This window comes from Nyctibius grandis, chromosome 6 (assembly GCF_013368605.1).
Source record: "Nyctibius grandis isolate bNycGra1 chromosome 6, bNycGra1.pri, whole genome shotgun sequence".
NCBI lineage: Eukaryota > Metazoa > Chordata > Aves > Nyctibiiformes > Nyctibiidae > Nyctibius > Nyctibius grandis.
In genome coordinates this window covers 86,937,768-86,965,581 of record NC_090663.1, presented here as the reverse complement: position 1 = coordinate 86,965,581, position 27,814 = coordinate 86,937,768, and the positions used below count along the sequence as shown (strand labels likewise).

Sequence of the window (27,814 nt, the reverse complement as noted above, 5' to 3'; positions counted from 1 at the left end):
GGGAAGCTGCCGGAGCTGCGCCCCCGGCTGCGGGCTGCCCTCGGGGATGGGGACGAGCAGCACCGGGCTCTGCCAGGTCGGGGACAGCGGTGGGACAGCGGTTCCTGCCGCCGTGGGCTTGTCCCGAGCGTGCTGCCCCACCGCCGGGCACCCTTCAGCCCCGGGAGCTCGGTGGTGAGCTGCCCTTGGCACCGGACCGCTGCCTCCATCCCCGCTGTCACTCGGGAGGTCCAAGCGACTTTCCCATTCCGTGGCACTGGGATGAAGCAGGACTGCCGCCACGCACGCCTCGCTGCCGCCCTGCCACCCGTGCTGCTCCCAACTCTTCGCTTTCGTGGGTGTTAGGGCCTTCTGTTGGCCACTGAACTGACTTTTTGGCACGGTGTCACGGGGTGCAGAATGGCTCATTCAGAATCAGGGTTTCTCGGCGGCTCTGTTTATGTTAAACTCGCTGTGGATCCTGTTAGTGTGTTGGTGGGAACAGCTGGTGATTCCGTTAAGGAAAAACGCTTTTCTGCTTTGGAAACCAAAAGCAGAAATGTAAAATCTGGTGCAATACAGACCAAGTGATTTTTTTTAGCCTTCTAGAAGCACAAAGCTGTCACACGTCGCCTACTAATTACACTAAACTTTATGCATTTGTTTCTTTTCTGCAGGCTGGGAAAGAACAACAGATCCAAATAGGTGAGTCTTTTCAACTCTTATTGCTGAGATAAAAGTAGTAAGCCCAAGAAACTCGTTTATTTTCTGGGAAAATTATTTGTATGCAGGCAACATTCTCTTGTGTACCCCCCACCGTTACCACCCAGGAGCACTTGTAGTTTCACAGTGACGTGGCACGACTTCAATTTGCATGCCCTGTCGTTCTGTGCTCTTGCATCCTGTGCTTCTCTTCTTAAACATGAAACAACACAAGTTAAAAATTGCAGCGTGCTTAAACGAAGCCCTCCGAGTGTCACGGCAGATCAGCTCCGGGTCAGACACTTTGTCTTCGTTTCTGAATGAAGGAGGAAATGCCTGCTCCGTTTGGCTGGGGCAAAGCATGTCTCTGTGTCAGAAGTGCTCAACCTTTTCTTCTAGCTGGAAAAAAATCTGTCTGGTGCCTCTGTGGGTTCTCTTGATGGCCTTTCAGCAGGCTGCTGTGGAGCACGCTGGAGCTTTTCACCAAGAGGAGCAGGAGCGGTGGGAACCGACCCCAGGCAATTCTGTTTCCAGCCGCCGTTAGACCTCCAGTTTTGAGGTTTTGCTTCAGGTTTGGATGGGAGGTTTTGTTCCTACAAGAATTTCAAGTATTTCTCTGAATTTTGGAGGTCTCGTCTCAGTTTCAGTTCTGGCACCGCGTCCTTCTGGGCTTAGGTTGGTTTCCACTGTGATCAGTGAATAATGGGAGCGGAGACAGTTAGGTACATTTAAACCTAACTGGCAGGCAGATGGTTTTTCCAGTGGTATGCTGAGCCTGTGTTTTATTTCTCGACGTTTCCATGAGAAATGGATTGTATTTGAATTTCAGAAACCATAAGCTATACAGGAATGCGTTTTTTAAATTATACAGTACATCAGACAAAATTCCTTGACCTAGAAAACTTTTCTTCCCTTTAACTTTCTCCTTTCTTTCACGGCCCCGGCGTTGCTGTAGTCAGGAACGTTCGAGGCGCGCAGGAACCGCAGGGGAGAGGTGAAGAGGATGGAGGGGAGGGTCCATCCAGTCGCTGATCCATGAGTCTGTGGTCCTGAGTGTGCTGTTGGGCGGTGGAGGACCCCCTTGGGATGGGACTCGGTGTTGGTGGGTGCCCAGCGAGAGCTGCTGGCCCATCTGCGTCTCCTCGGCACAACCACACGGCGTCTCGGTGGCTTTTGGGCCAGGCTAGACGTCAGCCTGAGGGCTCACCAAGACCAGGCTGTCTGTGAGTAGCTCTGGCTTTCAGGGATCGACAGGGTTGTGTTGTATTTTCAAACACAAATAGCCAGTTAACACTTACAGCCATTGGGATTTGTCCTGTGCTTTATGATTTTAAACTGTTAATATTTAACGTTTGATCCTGTAAATCCTGATTCAAAAATTATGGCTCGCTTAGGTTAGAGTTTTGATGATGATGGTAAAACCTGCCTTAGGATTGCTTGCAAATGGGCTGTCCTACTTTTAAGTCCCTGTTAAGTGTCACTTTGCATATTTTGTTTTGGCCCAGGGCTGGCTGCTGTCGGCAGCTCATCTTTTCTGGTAGCCTGGAAAGTCACTTAGGACAAATTAGAGCATATAGGATTTTATTTTTTTAAAATATCAATACAGAATGTGTTATAGGGAGCTCCCCAAGCTTAATTAACTGCATTAATGCATCATGTACTGCCAATGCCTGGAAGCTGTCAGGAGGAAATCATACTGTTGCCACTCTGGAATAGTAAGCCTGAAGGTGCTGGCACTTGGGGTGGTCCTACATCTTCGCTTCTCCTGCCTCAGCCTCCCGCAGCAGAGCTTCAGCGCTGCTCAGTGCTGCTTCTGGAAGAAAACTCGGATGTCCAGCCCGGATGAAACACGGTCACCTGCGCTTCAGAACAGCCTGTGAACGTACCACCAAGAATTTATCGTGCTGTCTGTATCCCTGGGACAAGCTGACAGTGAAGTGCAGGAACGAGGACCCTACCGAGGGGTGTTTTCTTCCAGTGCTTCCACTGCAAAGCTGGCTGTGGGTCACCCAGCGACCTGACTGCATCACAGCTTGGTCATCCACGCAGAAGGTGCTGGCACAGCGATGCTCTGGAGCTGCTATGTTCCATCCAGTCCTTGTGCCGAGGTACCTGGGCTTCCCAACCCTACAAACCATGTTCAGATACATCCTCCAAGAGAGGGGAGGGAGCTCTGGAAGCAGACGGCAGCTCCCTGGTCATCCCCTCATGTCAGTATGGGACAGCTTGGGTAGCTTGGTTTAGACACGGAAATATTTTTTCTGATTTTACAGAAGTTGCTGCTTTTCCACTGCTTGCGACCATTTCAGTTTGCTTTTGAAATCTTCTTTCTGAAGTGGATGTTTCTGCACTTGGAATTCTGCTGTGGGCAACCACACGAGCTATTTTTGATCAATGTATTTCACAAAATGTTATGCCTGAAAAATTAATGCTCTTCCAAATGTAGGTTATTTAAAAAAAAATAAAGTTTAGGGCTTCTGAACCTCCATTGTCAACAGTTGTTTTACAGTGCAAAGACAACTGCAGTGGTGTTAATTCTCCAGTTTTATGTGTCTTTGAGAGAAAAAAAGTCCAGAGAGGCTTCTTCAGAGGCATTCTCTAGCTAATGATGTTTTGGCACGCAATGAAAGAATGCGATGTTCATTCTTAAGTGCTTCCTCTCAACCTAAACGTTGTGCAACTGGAGCAGCGGTTTAAAGGCAGCTGAAAAAAAAAAATGAAGAAAATGTGAAGTGCTTTTTCTGTTGCTCTGGGTTTCCTCTCGGGTCGTTACTGTGAGCTCTGAATTAGCAGAGCGGAGCGGCTCTGAAACTTCAGCGTAGGCAAGGGGACACCTCCGGCTGGGAGAGCGTGCAGTCTGTGGAAAAAGGGTAATATAAGTCAGGAGAGGAGTGTCGTGTCTTCAGCATTCAGTCATGTCGCGTTTAATTTTAATTGCCTTTGAACAAAAGGCATTTCCTCTTCTAGCTCAGCACTTTGGAGACTCTGGAAAAGGCTTTTGCTGACTCAAAAATTCGACGGTTCTTATTTTCCACCCTTTGTTCCTACCTCCTTGTGGCTAGCTGGCTCTCATTATTAGCAAAATAACTTATTTTTTTGCCCCTGCAAGTCGAAATCTGGGCATATTGCTGCAAGATGTGCAAAGCTGTTCCTCGGTGGGGTGGTGAACGCAGAATTTGATGGCCAGCCTGTGGTCTCTGGCACTGAACATCCTGCTTTAAAAAAAAAAACAAGCCACAAAGCATCTCAGCGAGGTAAAAGGAGGAATGTCAGCCTGGGGATGAAATCTCATCGCGGGGAAGGGGAGGATCTGGCTTTTTACTTTGACCCAGTTAGGATAACCAGCCTGGCAGCTCTGGCTAATTAATAAAAATGAGTTTAGAGTTTTAATTTGGTCCCTGCTCTGTGGAGAGAGGTTGGCAATCCTGCCTCGGGATTCCCAGTGTTTGAGGTGGGAATTGTCCTAAGGACGACGTGCTAATTAGGACAGCAGCTTTAGAACCTGCTCTCCTGGGCAAAATAAGGTGAGGTGGCTGCTACTGGAACACACTGTGGGACTTGGGGTGCGTGTTGAGAACGTTGGACTTGAAAATGATAAAGAGCTTTTCACTTGCCTGGGTTGTAGCATTTGTGTATTGTGTAAAGATATTTATAGTGCAAGAATTTAAATGTCCACATACATCCTGCTAGTAGCATACATTGATTTTCTGTCAAATCCCTCAGTAACTGGCATAGCAGAAAAGAAAAACCAGTTCTATGAAGCCACTGGGAACATTTTCCTACTAAGTTACTCATTGAATGCGTGAGTCTCTTAAAATAAGCAGCCGCTGCTACCAGGGGAGAGGAGCCAGCTCCTGAGCTTTTTCTCTATTAATTCTCAGTTCAAGTGTGATTCACACTGGGAGGGGGTAAAATTTAGCTCATTTAATTAAGTGTATTTATTTGAGGCATTCCCAGTGGCACTTAGTGGTAGCATCTGAGCTACCCAGTTCTTTAAATGAAAAGGATCAGTAATATCTCTCTAATGTTCCTGTAGCAGGTTCTCTGGGGAAGAGAAGAGCTAGGGAATAATTATTTCTGTGCTCAGTGTCTTTTTAACTCTCACCTAGTCTGATACACCGGCGATAAAACTTTGGTCTGGTTCTTAGCAGCAGTTTGGCCCACGGCTTGCCCTGGCCTGGGAGCATCTCTGCTTCTCCTTTTACAGGATGAGAATTGGACACCCAACACCCTGATTACTTCCAGATTACAGAGGTCTCCAGAAGAGATAAACTCATTCGATGGGCTCGTTTTACAGGGGTGTGAAATTACCTTAAGGCAACGGGAGACACGTGTGTGTGTCCTGATGCAGGGCAGCAAACGTGATCAGCGATAAGAGGAGAAGACCTTTGTGTGAGCGAAGGGAAAGATCCTCTTCCTTTCCTCATCAGTGCCTAAGAACAGCACAGAGTGGAAAAAAACCTCTTCTGTGAGGCTAATAATGCTATTTTGAGGATACAGGTTTAATTTATCAGCGGTATGTGATGCCCACTGGATTCTTTTCCCTATTTTGGATTTCAAGTGGTTCTGTTTCAGGTGCAGGAAGGAGTTGCAGGGCATTTCTGCCACGCGAATTCAACCAGGCACTGCCTCTCCTGTGGCTGTTCAGCAACCCTAAAAACTCCCCAGCTCGATGTAAATTGATATTTCAGGGTTTTCTATGTAAGTTTTATGAAAATAGAGTCATGAAAGACCCGCTGCTTGAAAATTTTGGCACGTGGAGGGTATTTTGCATGCGCTTAACGTGTATCCCAGCGTCAGTGGTGTGTGTTTGTGGTGCATAAGTGGGCACAGCTTCTTGGGGCTGTCCACCACATGCTCTCCCTGACGTTGGGTGACCTTCCTCCCTGCTTTGTCGTACCTTGCTTAGCACAATGATGTGTCAAACACCTTGCTGCTTCTTTCTTATGTGTCTGAGTAAAACTAGTACAAAGCATTTTTATAACAACAGTTGATAGAGTATTAAAGCCTTGGTGTAGGGTACCCAAGTGAAGATTTATAAGCCCGAGTGTTCCAGCTGGGGAGAGCAGTGACACGTGCCTTCTGTTTGCCTACGTGCTCTTGTTCTAATTTGAGTTTGGGTATTTCTCTTGGCAGAGTTGAGGAAAAGCCGAGCGAGGCCGTACGGGTTGGTGATCCCAATTAGCACCGATGCAGACGGGAGCTACATCTCCAACATCCTCTCTGCCAGTCACCAAAGGAGGTCCCCACGGGAGGCATCCCAGAGCCCCAGACAGCTGTATTTTAATGTCACTGCCTTCGGGAGGGAATTCCACCTCCGGCTGAAACCCAACACTCGCTTGGTGGCCCCCGAGGCCGTGGTGGAGTGGTACGAAGACGCTGTGGAGACTGGAAGCGATGCTGGTAACAGGAGTGAGCCTGGAACTGCTGCGGAGAGGTTGTGGAAGAGGGAGCCCCTGTGGAGCAGCTGCACGTACGTGGGAGACATCACGGACATCCCTGGAGCCTCCGTGGCCATTAGCAACTGTGACGGTCTGGTAAGGCTGATTTAATAGCATTAACATCTGGTCTTTGATCATGTTGTACACAGCTCTTTAACTACACGTTGCTAATGATGTAAAGAACTTCATTTCTTCAATCCCTTAGGAAATGCCTCAGTACATACTGATGTGTGGAGTCCTACTGCTTTGTTCTGGGATAATTTCTCTGGGTTTGATGAGCAAAGTCCTTAATGTCACCGGTGTGAGAGCGAGAAATCAAACCTCCAGTTTGTTGGTTTGAGGTGTTACAAATGGCAAGATTAATAGTGAAGTCATTTTAAGACTTAAAAGGTGACCTTTTGGTGAGCGAATGTAGAATTTGGCGTCCAAATCATCACTGTGTGCTTCTCCGGTAGCAAAATTGCAGGCTGCCCTGTCGTCCAAGAATAGCAACAGGTTTAAGTTTTAAAAGGTTTATTTATAAAATAAGCACGCTTTTTGTTTTCTTACATGCAGTTTTGTTTCGTTAGGAGGTATCGTAAGAGAATTGAGTGGTTCATCTCTGTAATCTCAAAACTGCCCTGGCCGTGCTGGTTGAAAGCGCGTGGTATTTCATCGTGGCTTCAGCAGATGCAACGACTACCTCGGTGCACGGCTCCCACACTGAGTACACACACCATTTGTTAGCTCAGTCATGCGGTGAGGAAAGCTAACAGTCCGTACCGTGTACTTTAAGTAGCAGGAGCAGTGGTGGAACACGGCTGCGACATCCAGGAGGATTAATGTAGTGGTTACACAGTGCTGCTGGTCAGGAGAGGAGCAAGTCTGCAACAAGTATCTCTTCTTGGAAGTAGGTTTCCCTCTTCCCATCACGTGCCACACGTTAATAATTTGATTCCATTTTGTGATGGGTGCTGGCTCTCAAACCTCCCCACCCTCGCCATGTGCCTCCGTCACTGCACAGATGTCTCCAACTCCCGATTCAGAGCTTAGGGCTACGCGCAACCAAACCTCCTTGACTTTATTTAGTTAAAGAAAGGAGGTGCTGGTGGTGTTATTAGCCATTGGAAGGGGCTGCCCAGGGAGGTGGTGGAGTCACCATCTCTGGAGGGGTTTAAGAAAAGCCTGGACATGGCACTTAGTGCCCTGGTCTAGTTGACATGGTGGTGTCAGGGCAACGGTTGGACTCGATGATCCCAGAGGGCTCTTCCAACCTGGTTGATTGATTCTGTGATTCTGTTTGCATGGGAGGTGATGAGCTGATGTCAGTTGGGTGCATTTGTGTTGGGTTTGGGTTTTTTCAGGAGAAGCTGTTGGCAGAGTGCTGTGTTTACAGAGGCCATGCAGACATCTGCCTGCCTAGCTCCAGCTCCAGGTGTAGTGCTTCCAGTGAGCGAGACCCTCGGGCTGAGAGCTGTGTTTTAGCCATAATCCTGAATGAAGTTCTTGTGTTAAGTGAGACAGCACTTTAAGACGGTAGGTTGGATTAACTGGAATCAGATTAAGGAGTACAGCAGCTTCAGCAGAGGTTGCCAGGTGGCTGGCAAGCTGCTCGTGTTGTGCTCTCAGTTGACTGAAGTGAAGTAGTTGCTGTCTTCACAAACCTCCACGTGTATGAGGCGACAGCAGATACCAGAGGGGTCCTGAGTGAATAACAGGAGAGTTCTGGGTTGTGTGGCTTACTCTCCACCTCGCTGTTGTAACGGTCTTTTGGAGCTCCAAGCTAGTGAGTGTGAAATGAATCAATAATCCTGACCATTGATGGGATTTCAGGTTGTATTTTTTTAGCTCCCACCAGCTCCAAGGTCAGCAGGAGTAACCTGAAGTTAGCATTTCTGGCTCCTCTGTTGCTGTACTGTGCGTCGCAACCAAGCTAGAACCAAGCTCTCAGCACTGGATGTATGGTTATGGGTAACACAGGTGTGCTAAACTTTGATTGCTTTGTTATAAATACATGGAATAATTGGCATTTGCATTAGTAAAGCAAGATTTTTGCCCGTAGTCTCTTCCCAAATCTAAACTTACATTTAAAAACAGAATATTTGAACACTTTTGCTTTGAAATAGTTCATGCATATCTACTCTTGCAGTAGAAGTCATCTGCATGCCATCAGTTTTGCAGATTCCTGTCTTCACATCTGCTTAATATCCCTTGAAAATAACTGTTTGTTTTTAAATAAAATCACATGCACGTGCATGTCCTCGTCGTAGCAAAGAACACTCCATTAGTCGCGTAGAAGCTGCCCATTGTTTTTAATTCAACAATTCAGAAAGCTGCTACTTCTGCAGGTTTCTCTTCTATGTTTCTGCTGTTGTTTTGGTCAAAGTAGGGATATTTGTTGTCACAATATTTACAGAGTTTACCAAATACTTGCCAGAGTTGCAACAAACCTTGTAACTGAGTCACGGTCATCAAGGGCAGTCATGCTTGGGGAGCTCAGGAGGGCTGGAGGAGCTTGTTCTAGAAGTTTACCTTGGTGTTGAGGGCTTGAGAGAGTGCAGCCTCTGATCTCTGACCAGACAAGGGGAAAAGCTCTTAGTAACTCTGATCTGCAGATGGTAAAATTGTAGTTTCCCAGCCAGCAGCCTGGATTTAAGTCCACTGATCGACCCCTTGTCTTCTCTTTGGCTTTGGTTTAGTATGTTTGTAGTCCTTAAATTCTGGTGTTCCCGTGACTCCCTCTGCCTCCTTCCTGCTTGTCCTTCCTTCCAGTGCCTGCACAGTCACGCCTCACCTCCGTACCCTGCTGTCCATCTCGTTAGGCTCAGCCTTACTAGGGGGAGTAAGTATTATTAAAGGTTACGGCAAGCAGTGAAATGTTTAATGGGATGTAGAGTTATTTGACGTGTCTGAAGGGAAGGATGCACAGAGCTGTGCACAGTTACTTTCCTTTGGCTTGTTTGAAGTACAGGCTGGAGTATCTCGGACCAGAGGTACTTGCACAAAGACTTAAGCCTTGGTGCAGGAAAAGCCTTAAAATACACGTAGGTTCAGGCATGTGGTTAAGTGCCTGCTGGGATCTAAGCAGTTTCAGGGCATTTTGATTTGATTCAAATGCTTTTTTACGACCGTTATTCCATCAAGACCGAAGTATTAAGGCTTATTTCTCGTTCCCGTGTTGGTACTGATGGATTGTGTCAACGTGATTTCCCCCAAGCTGGCCAGACGATGTTACTAAGCGGAGAAACAGCTTTCTGGGAGCTGGAGATATTTTATCTTAGTGTGTTTTGGAGATGAACACTTGGAACTGCTGCTGAGCGTCTGGTTATAGCACACGGGAAGCTCTCGATGAGGTTAATTCCAGCGTCCTGAAGAAGGAGGTGACTGGGGACCCGCTGCTGAGACTGATTTAACACTCTTACATTCCCACTACCCTGCCCTGGTGTGTGCTTCCCACAGCACTCCCACCCTCACCGTGAACTCCCTTAACCTGTTCTTACGCTCACGTTTTGCTGTGCTTGGCAGCCCTGAGGGCTCATTAGCTGGGCTTGAGAGGTTGCAGCTGCCTCTTGGACAGACAGACCCCAGCTGGTAACCTCAGCCCGTCCTCCCCGTTGGACTGAGCAGCCCTTGGTCGCTGTCAAGCTGGGCTTGGGCTTCATCCCTGTCACCTCTCCGGTATGCAGCACTTCCCAGAGGCTCATACAGACTTGTCAGAGGTAGTAATCCGTAGTAAAGAGGATTTCTCCACGTTCAGAAGCTCCAGAAACTTGGAGAAATGCAGTGCCGTCGTGTCGCTTATTCAGGACTTCAGGCTTCTTGCATAAAACACCGAGGGAAGGAGTATTGAGAAAGGAGGTGATGGTGATCGACATCAAATGTCAATATAGTGTAAAACAATATAGTATGGAAGTTCTTTTACGTGTCTAATTTGCTTCTCCTTGAAGTCATCACTCAAAACAAGCAGGTACCTCGTCCTTACTTTGTGTAGTGTAGTCAAAGTTTGTGCAGATGCTTGTTGAAGCTCCGTTTATTTCTTCTTGTTGGCTTTTGCCAGTTTTTCTGATGGGGCCAGATTTGGGCTAGTGATAGATTTGCCTCACTTCTGAGCCCTCCTGCCCCGTGTTTTACCCATTCTCCCTTAGAACAAATTGTCCTTTCCCACGTCAGACCTCCCTTTGCTTCCAGAGCTCTCATCGAGACTCGTTTTTGTGAACAGACACCACAGGGAGATGCGTGGAGAGCGTTTGCAAAAGGTGATGTGAGCAGAGAGAAGATCTGAGACCTTCCAAGCCCTGGCTCAGCTCTTGCCTCTCTTTGCCTCCTGCCCTGTTCCTCAGGGATCCTCAGCCTGTGACTGGGGTGAGATTAAACCCAGTTGTAAAAAAGTTCTTTATTTTACAGGTGCAGAGAGAATCTCTTTGTCTCAACAGATAGTTTTAGAGCCCTGTTGCTCATACCAGCTTCTGGCTGCCTGCTCAAGGGTGGTGAGTGGGGGGAACCTCCGTGCAAGGTAGGAAGTAGTAAAAAGGGTTACGCTCAGCGTTCCCACCCGGTTGTAGGCTCTACACATTCGAGGCTGATTGAGCTGCTCAGGCCTCCTCTGAAAGGATAATTTTCCTGTGGGCTGCAGCTCCCCCTCCCTTTGTTCCAAGGGTTGCGTGGTCAGAGGAAAAACTGAACAGATGCACAGTAGTACTGCTGTGGGCTTAACGTGGAGCAAGTTGGGCCAGAATATAAGGAGCCGCACAAATATCTTTCGTAGCACGGAAATATGCCATCAGTTGGGGTAAAATGGGTTTTCCAGATGGAAAAAGATGGCGTGGATTTTTAAAATGGAGCGTAAAAACAAAGGCCTGGCGGTCTCGCTGACCCGAAGAAATCCCTCCTGCCAGAGCTGTCCTCCTCCTGCACGGAGAGGGGTGGAGGCAGCCCTCTGCAGAAGGTGCTGAGAAGAAATCCTGGGGCAGGAAAAACTGGGAGTGGGCCTGATGTGGTGAAATAAATAAAATAGATGAAGTACATCACGTGTCCACACACCATGGTCCCTGTCTGGGACTGCTGGTACAACAGCCATGGCACAGGGCGAGGGGAGCATCAGGAGAGGGGTTGCACATCTCTGGGGCTTTGGGGTGGGAATCAGGACTTGCTCAATCAGAAAAAGAAGAGGGGAAAAAGCCACTTTTCTGCTCACTTAATAACAGCCGACTTAAAAAAGGTGTCTGTTTTGATGGTGCTTGTAGTTATTTTTGATAGAGAAATGAGATTTTTCTTACTTAACAGCACGTCCACTCCAAGATTAATGTATATATGATTTTTTCCCCATTATTCCCCAGGTAAAGTATGTCTGAAAAACATCACTTAGTGCTGCGTGTGTTTGCCTTCGGACTAATCCATTTAGCAGCACAAACAAATTAGAGTTAACACAGATTGAAACTGTGTGTAAACCTACTAGATGATAGTTAGGTACGTGTGTGTCTTACATCTAGAGGGCTGTCTTCATTAAGGTTGCTGGCTTCATTAAGGTCGCTGGAGCTGTTGTGAAGATCCTGGGACTGGTTGAGGGGGGCTCTGTGTGCATGTGTGAATATTTTATATAGAAAGAAACCTCAAGGGCAGTGCAGCAGTTAAACTTGAAAATAGCATTTATTAGGGTTTTTTTTAGTTTATTTTAAAATATTTTTCACGTGGCATGTCTTAAGGCCAGGAAGTCTGTGTAAAGCAGTATGTACTGTGTCCAGTTCTGGGCCCTGCACTTCAAGAGAGATGTTGAGGTGTTGGAGCAAGTGCAGAGGAGGGCGACCAAGCTGGGGAAGGGTCTGGAGGGTCTGACCTATGAGGAACGCCTGAGGGAGCTGGGGGTGTTTAGCCTGGAGAAGAGGAGGCTCAGAGGTGACCTTAGTGCAGTCTACAACTACCTGAAGGGAGGTTGTAGCGCAGTGGGAGTCGGCCTCTTCTCCCAGGCAACCAGCGCTAGGACAAGAGGACACAGCCTCAAGCTTGGCCAGGGGAGGGTCAGGTTGGACATTAGGAAGCATTTCTTCTCAGCAAGGGTCATTAGCCATTGGAAGGGACTGCCCAGGGAGGTGGTGGAGTCACCATCTCTGGAGGTGTTTAAGAAAATCCTGGACATGGCACTTAGTGCCCTGGTCTAGTTGCCATGGTGGTGTCAGGGCAACAGTTGGACTCGATGATCCCAGAGGGCTCTTCCAACCTGGTTGATTCTGTGATTCTGTGATTTTAAGTCCACACGTCCCCATCTGGAGGTGTTGTGTCTTAAAAAGCAGAATGACCGTGTTCTTATCATCTTTCTTTGCTTGCTCTTCGTTTCGCCGATGGAGTAGCTTACAGAGGCTAGAAAGTGGTTCGGCTGTGAAAGGGATGCTTGTTTATGGCTATGAATATGTGAAAATAAACATCTCCCATGTGTGGATTTGGACAGGTTGGAGTTTGTATTCCAGCAGCGTGCCCCTACACAACAGTTGTGGTTTTACAGCCCTTTGGGGCTTCCTGAGGGCTCTCTGGAACGTCCAACAGGAGCGGCCCAAAACGCTTGACTTGAACTTAAGAACTACCCCAGGTTTGCCAAAATGTCTGTGTGCCACATAGCCACAGGTGGAAAATGGGATGCTAAGAAGTCTAACACCCTTACTAGTCTCTTTTTTTTCTGTCTTTCTAGATTGGAGAGAATATTAGAAGGTTAATTAAGACACTTCCCAGTATGTTGGGAGTTAGGTGGAGGCGAGAAGAACAGTTTGAATTCTAAGCTGCTCTGCTTATGCTAATGCTGCATATAGAGGTGATTTAATCGGGTTGTCTTCTCTAGAAAGGGATCTGGGCATAGGCATCAATCTCCAACTCTTCCTAAAACTAAAATATCTCAGCTTTGCCACAACTTCTAGGCTTTTATTTATAATTTATTTCTGATTTTGGAAAACGATTATTTACGACAGAGCGTAATTTTATGTGTAATTCATACCTTTTAAGCACTATGTCTAGGGGCTCAAACTGCTGTTGGCAGGTCAGCGTAACTCTCCTCAGCTTGCTCTATCTCATGCAACTAAGAGTAGCCCCAGGCAGTGGTGGTACAGCAGCCTGAGGTGTGCTGTGAAGCTGAGAGCTGGGGACTGACGTGTTGCCCCTCTTTGCAGCTTCTCTGCTCTGGGTACTGCTGCTTCAGTGCCACCTTCTCATTACTGACCTACTCTGAAGGGAGGAAGGAGGCTATCTACTACTACTTCCCTATGTGGTGTGGAGAAGACAAGCCCAAGCTGGCAGAGGTGGAGAGCTGTTGGCGAGCGTGTCTGAGCTCAGTGGGGTGATACCATCCTTGGTGTAGGTGGTTAAACGGTCCCAAGCAGATGGCTGGTGACTGGGTGCTGCGCTGGGTGTCTGTGTTGGAGCTGCTGTTGGATCACACCTCTTAGTCTTGGCCACACGTTTGCACAAAATGGGGCTTTTAAGGCAGTTTGACAAATAATTTCCTTTCTGGATTTTTGCTTTTTCTTACCAAAAGTAAAATTTTTTTCTTCCTGGAGGCTCACAGCTAACAGTTTATAAAATAGCCCGAGGTTATTAAAATTGCTAAGTGCAACCTTTTTTTTATAGCTTTAGTAATAAACCCCAGATTGTATAACTTCTGTGGACCCTTGATAACACACGCAGCGCACATGAATTGGGCTCTCATTCACCTTCTGCCTTCACATATCGCATGTGGTGAAGTATGTGTCTCGGTGAAAGAAGGTAAATAGATACTGAAATAGTCAATGTTCTCAGAACTTAATCCTTGTAACCTCTCTCAAAGTTCTTATTGACGGTGGAGTTTGTGCTGCGTTTGCGACTGAGTTTTGTAGGGTGGAGATACAGAAGCCATATTCAGTGATGCCTTTTTTGATGTCCCGTGTTTATTCAGCGCTGCCCTCGCTTGTATCTGGAGTCTGACCTCAGAGCCACGTGGTCTGAGGTTTGCAAAGGGGGCAAGAGACGAGGCTGGGCAGCAAATACTGCTGTTGAGAACCTTTTCAGAGGGTCTCACCGCAGCTCTAGTCATTGCACTCCGAAAGACTGTGGAGATAAAAGTTGGGCAGTTCGACCTCTGAGCTCACGTTCTATCAGGAGGTTGGTGAAACGACGGATAAAGCTGCAGCACTATTTGCTCTCACTTTGATTTTGAAGTGATAGTAGTTTTCGTAGGCTACTTCTGCCACTTGGCTGATGACGTTAATAAATCACTTTGAGTTTCTTTTTTAAAAGCAGCAACAGTAAATTAACTTCCTAACCTCATACAAGTCACACTGTCGTTTGGCTTGCTTGCTTTGTACCTGAAAAGTCACTAACGTGTAAAACTACTTGTCCTTTTCCACAGAATCCCAGAATCAATGAGGTTGGAAGAGCCCTCTGGGCTCATCGAGTCCAACCATTGCCCTGACACCACCATGGCAACTAGACCAGGGCACTAAGTGCCATGTCCAGGCTTTTCTTAAACCCCTCCAGAGATGGTGACTCCACCACCTCCCTGGGCAGCCCCTTCCAATGGCTAATGACTTTTTCCAAGAAGAAATGCTTCCTAATGTCCAACCTGACCCTCCCCTTCCTTTGCAAGATTTTACCATGGGTGTTTTTGCACAAACCAGTTCAAGGTAGAACCAGTTTAAAAGAGTGAGTTTGATGTGAGTGTTACTGGCCTTGGCACTTCAGATGGTGCTTCCCAGCTTTTGATCAACAGAATATTTCCGTTCAGAGTGAAAACACATCAGTTTTCTGTTTTTCCTCTAACTCTCTGAGGAGATGACTGTTTTTCACCCTTAGTTTTGACTGAATTTTCTGTTATCTTTGAAGGTACTTTAAGCAGGGACATCTTTGCTGTCTGCATGGGTCGCTTGCCTGGAGCATGAAGTGCTGGGTGGCAAAGGACTGGTGAAGGGCCAGGTGCTTTGCAGAGCTGATTCATGTGCTTTTTACAGCACAAGAGAGCAAACCCTGTGAGTTGATACTTGTGGAAATGGACTTCATTAAGGATGAGCCAAGCTGTCCGTTGTCTTGTTGTTTCTCAGGAGCACGTGAGTCCTCACGTGTGTACGGGGAGCAGGTAAAGAAACGCTGCTTTTGTGCACCACAATAGACATGGTGCTGGCCTAAAGGGTCCCCTTTTCCACCCTCCAGATCATGAGATGTTAGTATTTGGGATTATTTTATTTGCTTTGTAGTTTTGGTGTATTCAGCACTTGGAGTTCTTATTTTTCCTCCTTGAAGGCTATCGCATGTCCTTGCTTTTTGTTTTCCTTTCCCCTTTGCAGAGGAAGCTGTGACTCTGCGGTGATCCCATGACTCCAGGAGCTGGGAAAGCACCACGTTTACTGCAAGAACTGGCAACCCCGTGCCTACAAAACCCCCCTGTGGCAAAGGGCCTGGGTGCCCCTTACCACGCACCCACCACCAGCTCCTTCCACAGAGGAGTTTTGCCACTGCACATACCATTTCACCATGAAATAGTTACTAGCTGGAGCTCCTGTGATTGCCACAAGGACAAAACTTGTACCCAGTAAATATTTCTACAGAGATACGCTGGGCTCGGGGAGACACGACTGCACTGAGCATGTTCCATGCATACTTTTCAGCTTTTAATAACTGATATTTTCAAACCACAATTCCTTCTTTAAGGACAAAGCGTTCTGCGTGCCAGTTTTGCACGGCAGCTCGCCGTTGAGACGAATCCGTGTAGGTTTTCCAAGAACAAAAAATGGAGACGCGTTTTTCCACATAAAATCAAAGTTTGTTTTTTCTTTTCACTTTCATGTAACTCTTAAGGGCTTCCATTGATTTTTTTCTTAGGCTTTCTGAAAGGGGGGAAAAAGAAACCCAACGCTTGGATTAAAATCAAGCATGAGATCTCCAGAGGTCCCTTCCAACCCTTAGCCATTCTGTGATTCTGAGAGAAATTTCAGCATAAAGGAATTTTCTTATGTGTGTTTTTAGAGGATACGCCCCAGTAATATGTTGCCATTTTCTTTTCTTCTGTGCGAATTCAACATGATGTTGGTTAGTTTGGCTCTTCCAAGTGGCTTTCGCTCCTCAAAGCGGTGCATCACTCGGTGTGTTGAGAGGGCTTTGATCACAGAATCCCAGAATCAACCAGGTTGGAAGAGCCCTCTGGGATCATCGAGTCCAACCATTGCCCTGACACCACCATGGCAACTAGACCATGACACTAAGTGCCATGTCCAGGCTTTTCTTAAACCCCTCCAGAGATGGTGACTCCACCACCTCCCTGGGCAGCCCCTTCCAATGGCTAATGACCCTTGCTGAGAAGAAATGCTTCCTGATGTCCAACCTGAACCTCCCCTGGCCAAGCTTCAGGCTGTGTCCTCTTGTCCTATCGCTAGTTGCCCGGGAGAAGAGGCCGACTCCCACTGCGCTACAACCTCCCTTCAGGTAGTTGTAGACTGCACTAAGGTCACCTCTGAGCCTCCTCTTCTCCACGCTAAACACCCCCAGCTCCCTCAGCTGTTCCTCCTGCGTGTGGGGTGCTGGCTCCTGCGTTCACAGGTTCCTCCTCAGGTGGCTTTGTTAAGCTCGTAGCTTTGTGTGGTGGTGGCAGCTTGCAGTGACGTGCGCTGCGGGGTGGCCTGGGCCTCGCTCTTTGGGTGGGCTGCTCTCTTGGCGTGCTTAGTGAGGTCAGGAGAAAGTTTGTAATTGTGCATAATTGCTTGGAATTCGAAATGACTGCCATTTATGGTCACTCTGGTGAGCTTTCTGTAGTGACAGCAAATCTCCGTACTTGACATAGAAGGGATGCCATCCAGAGGGACCTGGACAGGCTGGAGAGCTGGGCCTGTGGAAACCGCATGAAGTTCAACAAGGCCAAGTGCAAGGTCCTGCATGTGGGTTGGGGCAATCCCAAGCACAAACACAGGCTGGGTGGAGAATGGATGGAGAGCAGCCCTGAGGAGAAGGACTTGGAGGTGAAGGGTGATGAGAAGCTCACCATGAGCCAGCAACATGCGCTGGCAGCCCAGAAAGCCACCCGTGTCCTGGGCTGCATCCCCAGCAGCGTGGCCAGCAGGGCGAGGGAGGGGATTCTGCCCCTCTGCTCCGCTCTCATGAGACCCCCCCTGCAGTGCTGCGTCCAGCTCTGGGGCCCCAACGTCAGAAGGACACGGAGCTGTTGGAGCGAGTCCAGAGGAGGCCATGGAGATGATCCGAGGGCTGGAGCCCCTCTGCTCTGGAGACAGGCTGAGAGAGCTGGGGCTGTTCAGCCTGGAGAAGAGAAGGCTCCGGGGAGACCTTCTAGCACCTTCCAGTACCTGAAGGGGCCACAGGAAAGCAGGAGAGGGGCTTTTGACAAGGGCATGGAGTGACAGGACGAGGGGGAATGGTTTTAAACTGAAAGAGGGGAGATTTAGATGAGATATTAGGAAGAAATTCTTTGCTGTGAGGGTGGTGAGACCCTGGCCCAGGTTGCCCAGAGCAGCTGTGGCTGCCCCCTCCCTGGCAGTGTTCAAGGCCAGGTTGGATGGGGCTTGGAGCAACGTGGTCTGGTGGAAGGCGTCCCTGCCCGTGGTCAGGAGCTGGTTGGCCTTTCCCCCACGGTCGGTGGTGCGTGTCCGTGCCGTGATGGGGCAGACAGAAAGGCGTGAGGCATTTTGTTGTGTGCTCGTACCTAAATAGAGAGACGCGTCCTTGGCACGTGAGGAGATTCTGGAGGATAGTCATGAGCTGAAGAGGGGCATCGTGGGGCAAACTCTACAACTTCAGAAGAATTTCTTTTCAGAAAGGGTTATTAGACACTGGAAGGGGCTGCCCAGGGAGGTGGTGGAGTCACCATCTCTGGAGGGGTTTAAGAAAAGCCTGGAGATGGCACTTAGTGCCCTGGTCTAGTTGCCATGGTGGTGTCAGGGCAATGGTTGGACTCGATCATCCCAGAGGGCTCTTCCAACCTGGTTGATTCTGTGATTCTAGAAGATTTTTGAAGAAGAAACACGGAGAATCAGTTGGTTCTTGACAAAACATGGATCCCACGTGGCGTTGAGAAGTAATCCCCGCCCAGTGAGTTGGAGGCGTAACCCTGGAGCTGCACATGGAGGAAACTTACAACCAGTTTCCACCCGCTGCGGCCGTTTCGGTGGAGGCAGGCGAAGGGAAACGTGCTGCCGGCGAAGCATCCTCCTTGGCTTTTATTTTCCTTCCAATAAATCAGGCAGTGTTCGGTGCGGCTCCAGCGAGTTTTCGCCTCGGGATTAAAACCCGCGAGCAGCAGGTAGCCGTGACGCAGGTTTTGCACAGTCACTGAACCGAACACACCTTAAGCCAACAGGGAGGGTGAAAGGTGGCAGTGTTTTTGCGCTGAATCTGTGTTTTCAGACGAGGCAGCACCTTTTTTATTTTTTTTTTTTTTGTATAAAAGCGTGTTTATATCAACTCCTTAAGAGGTTTAGACTGGAGGGCTGTCTGCAGACCCTGCCCCCCTCCCCTCCGGCCAGGTCCCACGTGTTTGTCTTGGCAGGGTGCGGTGTCTGCCTGGCCGGTGCGGGGGGATTAAATTGAGGGAACACAGAGCTCTTGGTGCTCTTCAATAGGGCTCTATTGAGGTGGTGGCAGGGTAGAGCTGTGGGCCACCTGTGATTGTCCAGCGGGGAAAAAGGGAGAGCTCAGAGGGGTGGGGGAAATAACTGATGGTGCTAGCTGAGACCACGCGGGGCGGCGCAAGGAACTGGCTTGTTTTAACTTACCACGCGTGGAGAATCTGCAAAGAGATTTTTCTTATGAGCCAAACAAGTGATTTGGGGCCTGAAGGGAGAATAGATGCAGCGTTCAAGGCCAGGTTGGATGGGGCTTGAAGCAACCTGGTCTACTGGAAGGTGTCCCTGCCTGTGGCACGGGGTTGGAACTGGATGATCTTTAAGGTCCCTTCCAACCCAAACCAGTCTGTGATTCTATATCCTAGTTCTGACACTTAGGGATGCTGCACGTGTTTCTGTGTTTCATTTTTAAGGTGTGTGTGGTGATAGATTCATCTGGGTACCGTGTAGGAACCCAGGGCATTGGGAGTCCATCCGGGGTACTCGTGGAGAATGCTGGTGGCAGGTGAAGCTAGGCTTGGCATCCGCCGTGTCCCTCTTTGTTCTACAGCACCTCTGTTGGTCCTCATGAGAGAGGAGGATGCTCAGCTTCTCTCAGTCAAATAAAGCCCTCTTCTGCCTCCACCACATGCTTTGGAGAATAGAAGGGGGGAAAAAAGCTTTGGAGATACCTCCAGGAGGAGGGGAGTAACTCCTGTGCATTTTTGCAAGCTTGGACAATATGTCAGTGTTTCTTTTCAGAAAGGGTCATTAGCCATTGGCAGGGGCTGCCCAGGGAGGTGGTGGAGTCACCATCTCTGGAGGGGTTTAAGAAAAGCCTGGACATGGCACTTAGTGCCCTGGTCTAGTTGCCATGGTGGTGTCAGGGCAATGGTTGGACTTGATGAGCCCAGAGGGCTCTTCCAACGTCATTGATTCTGGGATTCATTTTGGTCCCATTGCTTTAGTTGTTCGGTGTTCTTTCTAGCAGACTCTGGTGCATGTAGTACCAGGTTTCAACTGGCAGCGTGCCAGTAGCATGTTGGGTTTACCCCGGTATCTACCCATGGATCAGGCCTCCTGCCATGGTAGGTGCTGTGCAGACTGAGGTCATGGAGACAGGTCCTGCTGTGCAGAGCTCACGGAGCTCAGTGAGAGACGGGAGGGAGCAGATGCATGCAGGACAGGAGGTGAGGAGAGTGGGACGTGATGGGTGAGTACTGGTTTTGTGGGGATAAATGTATGGAATCCCTTTTCTGTTCCATGCTGTTCCAGTTTGTGGCCAGCTGTGGTGATCAGGGCCATCAGCAGCTAAACCCAGGGCAGCTGCCCCAGGCTGGCCCACAGGTGTGTCCTATAGCATTAACCTCAGGGGCACTATAAATGGGGAAGCTGCTGGGCATGGGGGGCTCTTGGCTCTGCTCTCTTCTCCTTCTCCTCCTTCTCCTCCTTCTCCTTCTCTCCTTCTCTCCTTCTCTCCTTCTCTCCTTCTCTCCTTCTCTCCTTCTCTCCTTCTCTCCTTCTCTCCTTCTCTCCCTCTCTCCCTCTCTCCCTCTCTCCCTCTCTCCCTCTCTCCCTCTCTCCCTCTCTCCCTCTCTCCCTCTCTCCCTCTCTCCCTCTCTCCCTCTCTCCCTCTCTCCCTCTCTCCCTCTCTCCCTCTCTCCTTCTCCTCCTTCTCCTCCTTCTCCTCCTTCTCCTCCTTCTCCTCCTTCTCCTCCTTCTCCTCCTTCTCCTCCTTCTCCTCCTTCTCCTCCTTCTCCTCCTTCTCCTCCTTCTCCTCCTTCTCCTCCTTCTCCTCCTTCTCCTCCTTCTCCTCCTCCTTCTCTTCTCAGCAGCTGTGATCCCTGGAGGCACTTGCCACCACTCTACGAGCTAAGTATAACTCTGTGTCTTTTGTGTTAGTATTGATATTAGTTCTCTTATTTTATTAAACCTGTTTAAATTTCAACCCACGAGTCTCCCTCCTTTTCCCAGTTCCCTTTCTCAGCTGGGGAGGGGTCTTGGCTGATAGAACTGGTTGTTGTTTAGCCCTGGGTGTGGGCTGAACGCAGACAGTACAGGCAGAGGGCTCAGCACTTGAGGAAACCTCCCTTTTGTCAAGGTTTTTTCACAAGTGAGTGTGGTGTAGAGGGAGCTGCAGGAGAAAAAGCAGCTTTCATGTTTGGGGCCACCACGTCCAGGCTACCAGAGGGTGGTAAGAAGGAGAAAAACCCAGAACTTGGGACAGAGGTGGGCAGTGGAGACTGGCATGGAAAAATGGGAGCGTTTGCTGACCTCGTTGCGTTGAAGCTGAGATGACAGGTAGGACGGGGATGTTCTGTTGTAGGTTTACTTTGGAAAATAAATGCACTGTAGACTTGAACAGCCCAAAGCCTTCCCTCCTCCCCAGCAAACAAACCCCTCCGCTCTCTGACGTTGGAGGGTGGGCTTGTGAAAACACACCTGAGCATTAACTGCCTTGCCCTCACTGCTAGAAACAGGGCATTTGGCTTCCTGGAATACTCCTGGTCATCCCACCCGCGATGTTTGCTCTGGTGTCGAGGGGAAACGTGTCCGTTCCGAGGGGTCCCTCCACAGTTGGCTCTTGTGCTCCCTGAATGGGCGGCTCTTTCCTCTCCCACCGCTCATACCCACGTGCATCTGTAAGGAATCGTGTCCCCCTTAAACACTGTTGATTTTGGCTCGGTTCCTCAGTTTAACCTGCCCTTGTAGGTTATTTTCTCAAGGCTTTGTTATTGTTTGTAATTCCTTTATTATTGTCTGCGGCTTTTGGCATTTGGGGAAAAAAAAAAAGGCGTTTTTCCAGGTTTTGCTGTAGCAGTGGATCATCCAGTGAAGGACACAGCGTTGAGTGTCCTCTGGGAAGCCCTCCTGGGTGGGCTGCTCTGCCAGGCGGGGTTTGGCCCTGCTCCCGCTCACCTTTTAGTACCAGCTCAGGCAGGACTTGCTCCGGCGTCGGTTTAATCCAGCGGGAAGGTTTCCCCTCCGTTGGCTGCGCACCGTTACCTCTGGGTTGAGGAGGGCGAGAAGAGCTGCAGGGATGAAGTGAGTCTGTGGGGATGCTGCGGGGTTAATCCGCTTCCCCCAGTCTGGGTTGGGGGTGAAGTGGTGCTGGGAAGGGGCAGATTTCTTCCCAGTCGCTGTGCCACAAAAGCTGCATTTTGCTTTTGGTGGCTTTGCTGTTGAGACGACCAGGACAGGTCTAGATAACTCCACAGATCTCCAGCTGCATCCTGCAGCCCGTGGAAGTTTGGAACGTTGTTAATTTATAAGAAAACGCAGTAAAAATAATGGCATTCCAAGATTTCAGACTGTGCTTTCCTGTAGTGCTCCATAAATGTGCTTTTGTGGAAAAAAAACATTTCCACCACGTACTTCTTCCTTGAAAATCCACTGCAGCCTTTGCTCCAAGTGAGCCTTTAAGAACACTGCTCCAAACACCTGCCTGCTTTTCCCTGCAGCCGGTGGGGAAGGAAATGCTGGGTTGAGAGTAGAGTTTGCAGTGAAAATTCACATGGAAATGCAATACCTGCTCATGCCCGTCTTTCTCCATTCATTTGGAGAATTTCAAGCTCTTTTTGTTGATGAAATTTGGGGTGAAAACAAAAAAAGAATGGAAAGCGAGCTGGCTTCTGCACTCGTGCTTGCCTGTAGGCAGGTGAAGTGGAGCAAAACTGTCCCTGTTGATTCTAAATCTCATTTTCCAATAAAAAGAAAAAAAATTCAGTATTTATAAAACTTTTTCTGCTGTCATTTACAACATGCTTTGTAAGGTAATGCTGCTAGAGTAATTTTAACTCTTACATAGTAAGTGTCAGCGTGTTAATGTTTGTAGTTTGCTGTGTGGTGAAGCAAAGCAAGGGTGAGTATCTCAAAAGTGTGGGCAAATTAATTATTCAAAAGCACATAAAACGTATTCAGCTTCCACATGGGTGATACGAAATCATGCCTGCAAGTGAAGCAAAGAGTAAAGCAAGGCTGGAAGGTGGGGAAGGGAGTTGTCCTTCACCAGCCCTTCAGGTTTGGCCCGTTGACTGCCAAACCACAGAATCCCAGAATCACTGAGGCTGGAAGAGCCCTCTGGGGTCATCGAGTCCAACCATTGCCCTGACACCACCATGGCAACTAGACCAGGGCACTAAGTGCCATGTCCAGGCTTTTCTTAAACCCCTCCAGAGATGGTGACTCCACCACCTCCCTGGGCAGCCCTTTCCAATGGCTAATGACCCTTGCTGAGAAGAAATGCTTCCTAATGTCCAACCTGAACCTCCCCTGGCCAAGCTTGAGGCTCTGTCCTCTTGTCCTAGTGCTAGTTGCCTGGGAGAAGAGGCCGACTCCCACTGTGCTACAACCTCCCTTCAGGTAGGTGTAGACTGCACTAAGGTCACCTCTGAGCTCCTCTTCTCCAGGCTAGACACCCCCAGCTCCCTCAGGCGTTCCTCATAGGTCAGACCCTCCAGACCCTTCCCCAGCTTGGTCGCCCTCCTCTGGACTCACTCCAACCCCTCAACATCTCTCTTGAAGTGCGGGGCCCAGAACTGGACACAGGATTCAAGTAACATGCTGGGTGGTTTATGCTTTGCCTCCCTTGCTATTTGTTTTTAAAGCACCAGGCCAGGTCTTTAGGCTCTCAGCTGATGTATTGGTGTGCTTTGTCTCTTCCTCACCAGGCTGGAATGATAAGAACCGATACGGATGAGTACTTCATTGAGCCTTTGGAGAGAGGGAAGCAAATGGAAGAGGAAAAGGGAAGAATCCACATGGTGTACAGGCGGTCAGCCGTAGTGCAGCATCCCACCGATGTGCTCCCTGATGTCCACCCAGAAGGTACAGTGACCCTGTGCTCGTTGTTTACAGCTCTGTTCCAGGTAACTCCAGCCTATGGTAGCTTTGGGAAGAGGCAGTTCTGATGGAGCTGTTTGAAAAGAAAGCATTTAGATGTTTTGCTGAAATACACCATCAGAGTCATACACGCAGTGTCTCTGCCAGGAGCAGTGCACGTGTGCTTTCACCTAGGAGAACAGAGCTCAGCCACGAGGTGTTCTCATCAAGAAATGTTGCAAAATGCTTCTTTTTTTCCTCCTTAAACCAAGAGCAAGTTTGTACTGATTTAAGTGGGAACAAGTCTGAGCTCTACAGAAGTTGGTAAGATATTGTGGGACGTGAGATGTTAATAGAAGGACTCATATGACTTTAATGTTCTGATTTGTTATTAAGACTCGCCTGTCCATACAACTTGTGTTTAAAGCTTGGCTCCTATTTCTTTCTGAGTAACAGCTAAACTGTGCCAATGACTGATACTGTTTTCCTCCTTCTACTGGTTGCAATTAATGCAGCTTGAAGGCAGTTGTCTTGGTCGGGTGTATTTGACATCTCCAAGGATTCCCCTCTGTCTTGAAGACAATGTGGTTGGTCCATCTGAGAATAATTATCGTGTGGTTTAGTCCATTGGCCTGTACATTTTTTCCCCCTTTTAATATGACACAAATCCTTGCAAGCCAACGCGTTGCGTGGTGACCGTTGAGGTTTTTGACACCATGGGCTGAGGATGAAAGAGCAGCTCCATTCCCCTTCAGCGCTCTGCCTTTTTTTTCAGCAGCTCTCAGCTTCTCAAATTGCTCTTTGTACTTTGTGTTCACATGTTCTTGGCACTTGAAAGGGTTTGAGAAGAACAAGAACAACTGCATATGACACACGGAACTAGAATTAGATGCAAATATTAAACAGAGAGGAATCAAGTGGTGCCTTGTTGCCAGTCCTCATGGACTTACGTTATTTGGTGTGGTTTTGGAGTTCTGTCTCTGAAAAAGCACGGAGGAATTGACAGACATTTCAAATAAAATCCTGTCAGGCTTTTCTTACTCTTTCAGCAGGTAAGTCCGTGCTGCTGACAGCAGTATGGCACAGGGGTGTCACAGCAGGCTTGGGGACAGCAGTGGCCTGAACCACGCAGGCTCCTCCACCTGGCTTTTCTCCAAGAGCTGTGCTGCCAACGGTACTTGGCTTTTGGTACCCCAACAAGGTCATACCAATCTGGCTTGTGCATCTCTGTGTGTGATTGACTGGAGGGTGCCAAATAAGGCTCTGTGGCAGTGGCAGTGGGCTCAGCTCTGTGTTTCTGCGCTGAAACAACTCCATCAGCTGGGCTGGCCCACTCAGACCGTGGTTAGACACAGTGCGTGCTTGGTGTTGGACCTTCTGGGTGTGCTTTGACAGCATCTCTTTCCTCTACAATCTTTTATGTGCTCACAGACTTTGTTTGTACGTGGTTTGAAGCCATGGAAGCCTGTGCAAATAGCAGGTAGCTCCAGCTTGCAGGTCTTGTCCTGAAGCAGCTGAATGTGGTGTGGTGTTCCTGGGAGCGCCCTGAAGCCCAACTGGTGCTCTGGAGAGCTGGGCTCTGCAGATCCTGGCTCACCAAGCTGTTCTACCCCTAGCAAAATTCAACAGACCTTTGGCTATGGTCCAGTCCAGCAGTCTGTGTTCGTGGTGTGCTTTGGTAGGTGTTTTATTGATAGATCACACACGTTTATATGAAACATGTCTCTCTTTCAACTGGTGGGATGCAAAATTTGCCCATCAGGGAGCTCAACCCAGGCTCTGTCGCTTTATCATACTTTCTGTGACTGGTATTTTAGCATTTATTTTCTATCATCTGCAAGATAGTTCTCCTCCTTCCCTTTTCTTTCCTAATTTGAAATGTACGTTCAAGGAAAACTGGTCACCCACTTTTGTACCACTGTGCTTACAACTAGCTTGTTAATATGGTTTTAATTTAAAGTTCCTGGACTAATAGGCACAGATTTGTGGATAACTCATGTGCGTAGTCATACCGAGCTGGAGGTGATGCCAAGGATTGGTCCAGGCCTGTAGAACGTGCAGCTTGTCATGGTAGGAGCAGGGGGATGTTTTTTAAGCTGGGGTTTTTTTACCTCTTTCATTAAGCGTAGGGAGGAGCCCCTCAAAACACTTATCAGAAGATGGGAAGAAATGTGAATATTTCAGAAAGAAAAGTGGAGTGGTAAGATCACAGAATGGTTTGGGTTGGAAGGGACCTTAAAGATCATCCAGTTCCAAGCCCCCTGCCACGGGCAGGGACACCTTCCACCAGACCAGGTTGCTCCAAGCCCCATCCAACCTGGCCTTGAACACTGCCAGGGAGGGGGCAGCCACAGCTTCTCTGGGCAACCTGGGCCAGGGTCTCACCACCCTCACAGCAAAGAATTTCCTCATCAGATCTCATCTTAGTCTCCCCTCTTTCAGTTTAAAACCATTCCCCCTCGTCCTGTCACTCCATGCCCTTGTAAAAAGCCCCTCTCCAGCTTTCCTGTAGCCCCTTCAGGTACTGGAAGGTGCTAGAAGGTCTCCCCAGAAGATAGCACATGCGTTTTTTTTTTTCCTCCTCCTTTTTTAATTTCTTTTTTAAATTTGATCATCTCTCAAGTGAAGGAGCTAGGAAAACATACCAGAGGCTGAGCCCTGAAAGAGGTGGTGCAGATATCCCTTGAACTGGTGGGTGTCTGCTGGTTTGAAGTGCTGAGCCTGGGTTAATTCTTCTGGCCAGAGGAAGCTCTTCCTCCTCTGCGGGATGGTAGCCAAGGCCTCCCCTGGGAAGCCCCAGCTATTGAAAACCACTTAAACGTAGTAGGATGTGACACGGCATCAACAAACGTCAAGTGGATTCCTCCCCTGGGAACAGAAAAGACTCTTGATTATTCTTCCTTGTGAAGAACTGGGTCAGACAGGAGTCACACAGGAAGCCATGAGAATACTGGTCAGCTCAGAGTGTTTGATGTAATCACGACTGGGAGCAAGAATACTCATGCCACATTTTCAAAATACATGTACTGGCCTAATTCTTGTCTGAATTTGAGAAATTGATTGAAAATTTATATCTGTGCTCAGAAGTGAGGTGGAACCAACCATCCTGAGCCTGGTAGGAGAATGTACATTAACAGGTACATGCTTACAGCAAGTGGCGGTGAGTTGAGACAGGCTACAGAGGACCTTCTCCATAGGCTTGGTAGGACTATAAATAGGTGGCTCTCAGAATTTCATGGAAATTCCCAGCTAATTCAGTGTGTTTTCATTTGGCTTGTGCTGGAGGAGAAACACAACCCAGAAATGCATTTATTGACAGCGGGGACGTAGCAGCCCAGCAATCCTGATGAGTCTTTTCAGCTTTAGAAAAGGTGGTGGATGCCTGGAGGGAGGAGGAGGTGTTATTCCCACAGCCAGCAGCCTCTGACCATCCATTCATCCAGCGGTGTGGAACTGGGGGAACTCCCAGTTTGAGCTGTGATGGGTTGCCACGTTTAACCTACCAAATGGGTTTTATTAGACCTAAATGAGTGAGCTGCGTAGAGAATAACCCTGCTCTGAAGTGTTACTGCTTCAGCATCATCCATGTCTGGTACTGTGTCACGAAGGCAATTTGTGCAAGGCTTTTTCTGAAAATATTTTAAGTTGTTGCCATGCTGTAGAAGCCATCTGAAGAGCTCTGTGAGGTGGCATCCCCTGCTAACACGGGCTGTGCCGGAGTTGTACAGCTTCTGAGACTCTTCTGTACGTTTGTTTTTAAACATCTGGGATGAGCATCTGCTTAGGTACAGTCTGGGAATCCTATCACAGAGCAGGACGATCTCTAGAGTTCCTCATGGGTGTAAATGTCCACGACTGTCTCCTAACGGCTTTTCCATATCCCACTGCCCTGGGATGACATTTTGTAAGCTCGACTTGCCCAGGAATTTAAGTCCTAAAGGCACCGAACATCTGTGCTGCTCATTTTAGTTGAGCAGTACAGGTACTCGTGACCAGTGTTCACGTCATGAGTATTATTCCCAAATAATGTCTGTTAAAGAAAAAAATACTTATTTTTAAGGGCAATAAGAAACAAAGATCAAAAGAGGGACAGAGAGCAAACGAGCTATGCGTGCGAAGCTGAAAAAAATAGAATATATGAGGCTGTCATGTTAAAACATCATTTAAATAAATCTGCAAGATTTTATCACCAAAATAGCTTTTCACTTAGAAACAGAAAGAAATGCTCTCCCGACAAGCCTGAGCTGGAAGGTTTTGAAAGTATAACGACGATATCGTTGTGTTTGGGTGGCATGAAAAGAGTCTCTTGTCCTTTGACAAACATCACCAAGATGG

General features: G+C 48.4%; 1 protein-coding gene across 1 annotated transcript in view; it reads left to right on the top strand.

Moving 5' to 3' along the window:
* The window catches only part of ADAMTS3 (ADAM metallopeptidase with thrombospondin type 1 motif 3), a 65,024-nt gene that overhangs the window by 175 nt on the left and 37,035 nt on the right, over nucleotides 1-27,814 (top strand). Inside the window, exons 2-4 of the mRNA XM_068402987.1 lie at nucleotides 657-684; nucleotides 5,818-6,218; nucleotides 23,329-23,485. Coding sequence (XP_068259088.1) covers nucleotides 657-684; nucleotides 5,818-6,218; nucleotides 23,329-23,485 — 586 coding nt within the window. The remainder of the gene's footprint in view (nucleotides 1-656; nucleotides 685-5,817; nucleotides 6,219-23,328; nucleotides 23,486-27,814) is intronic.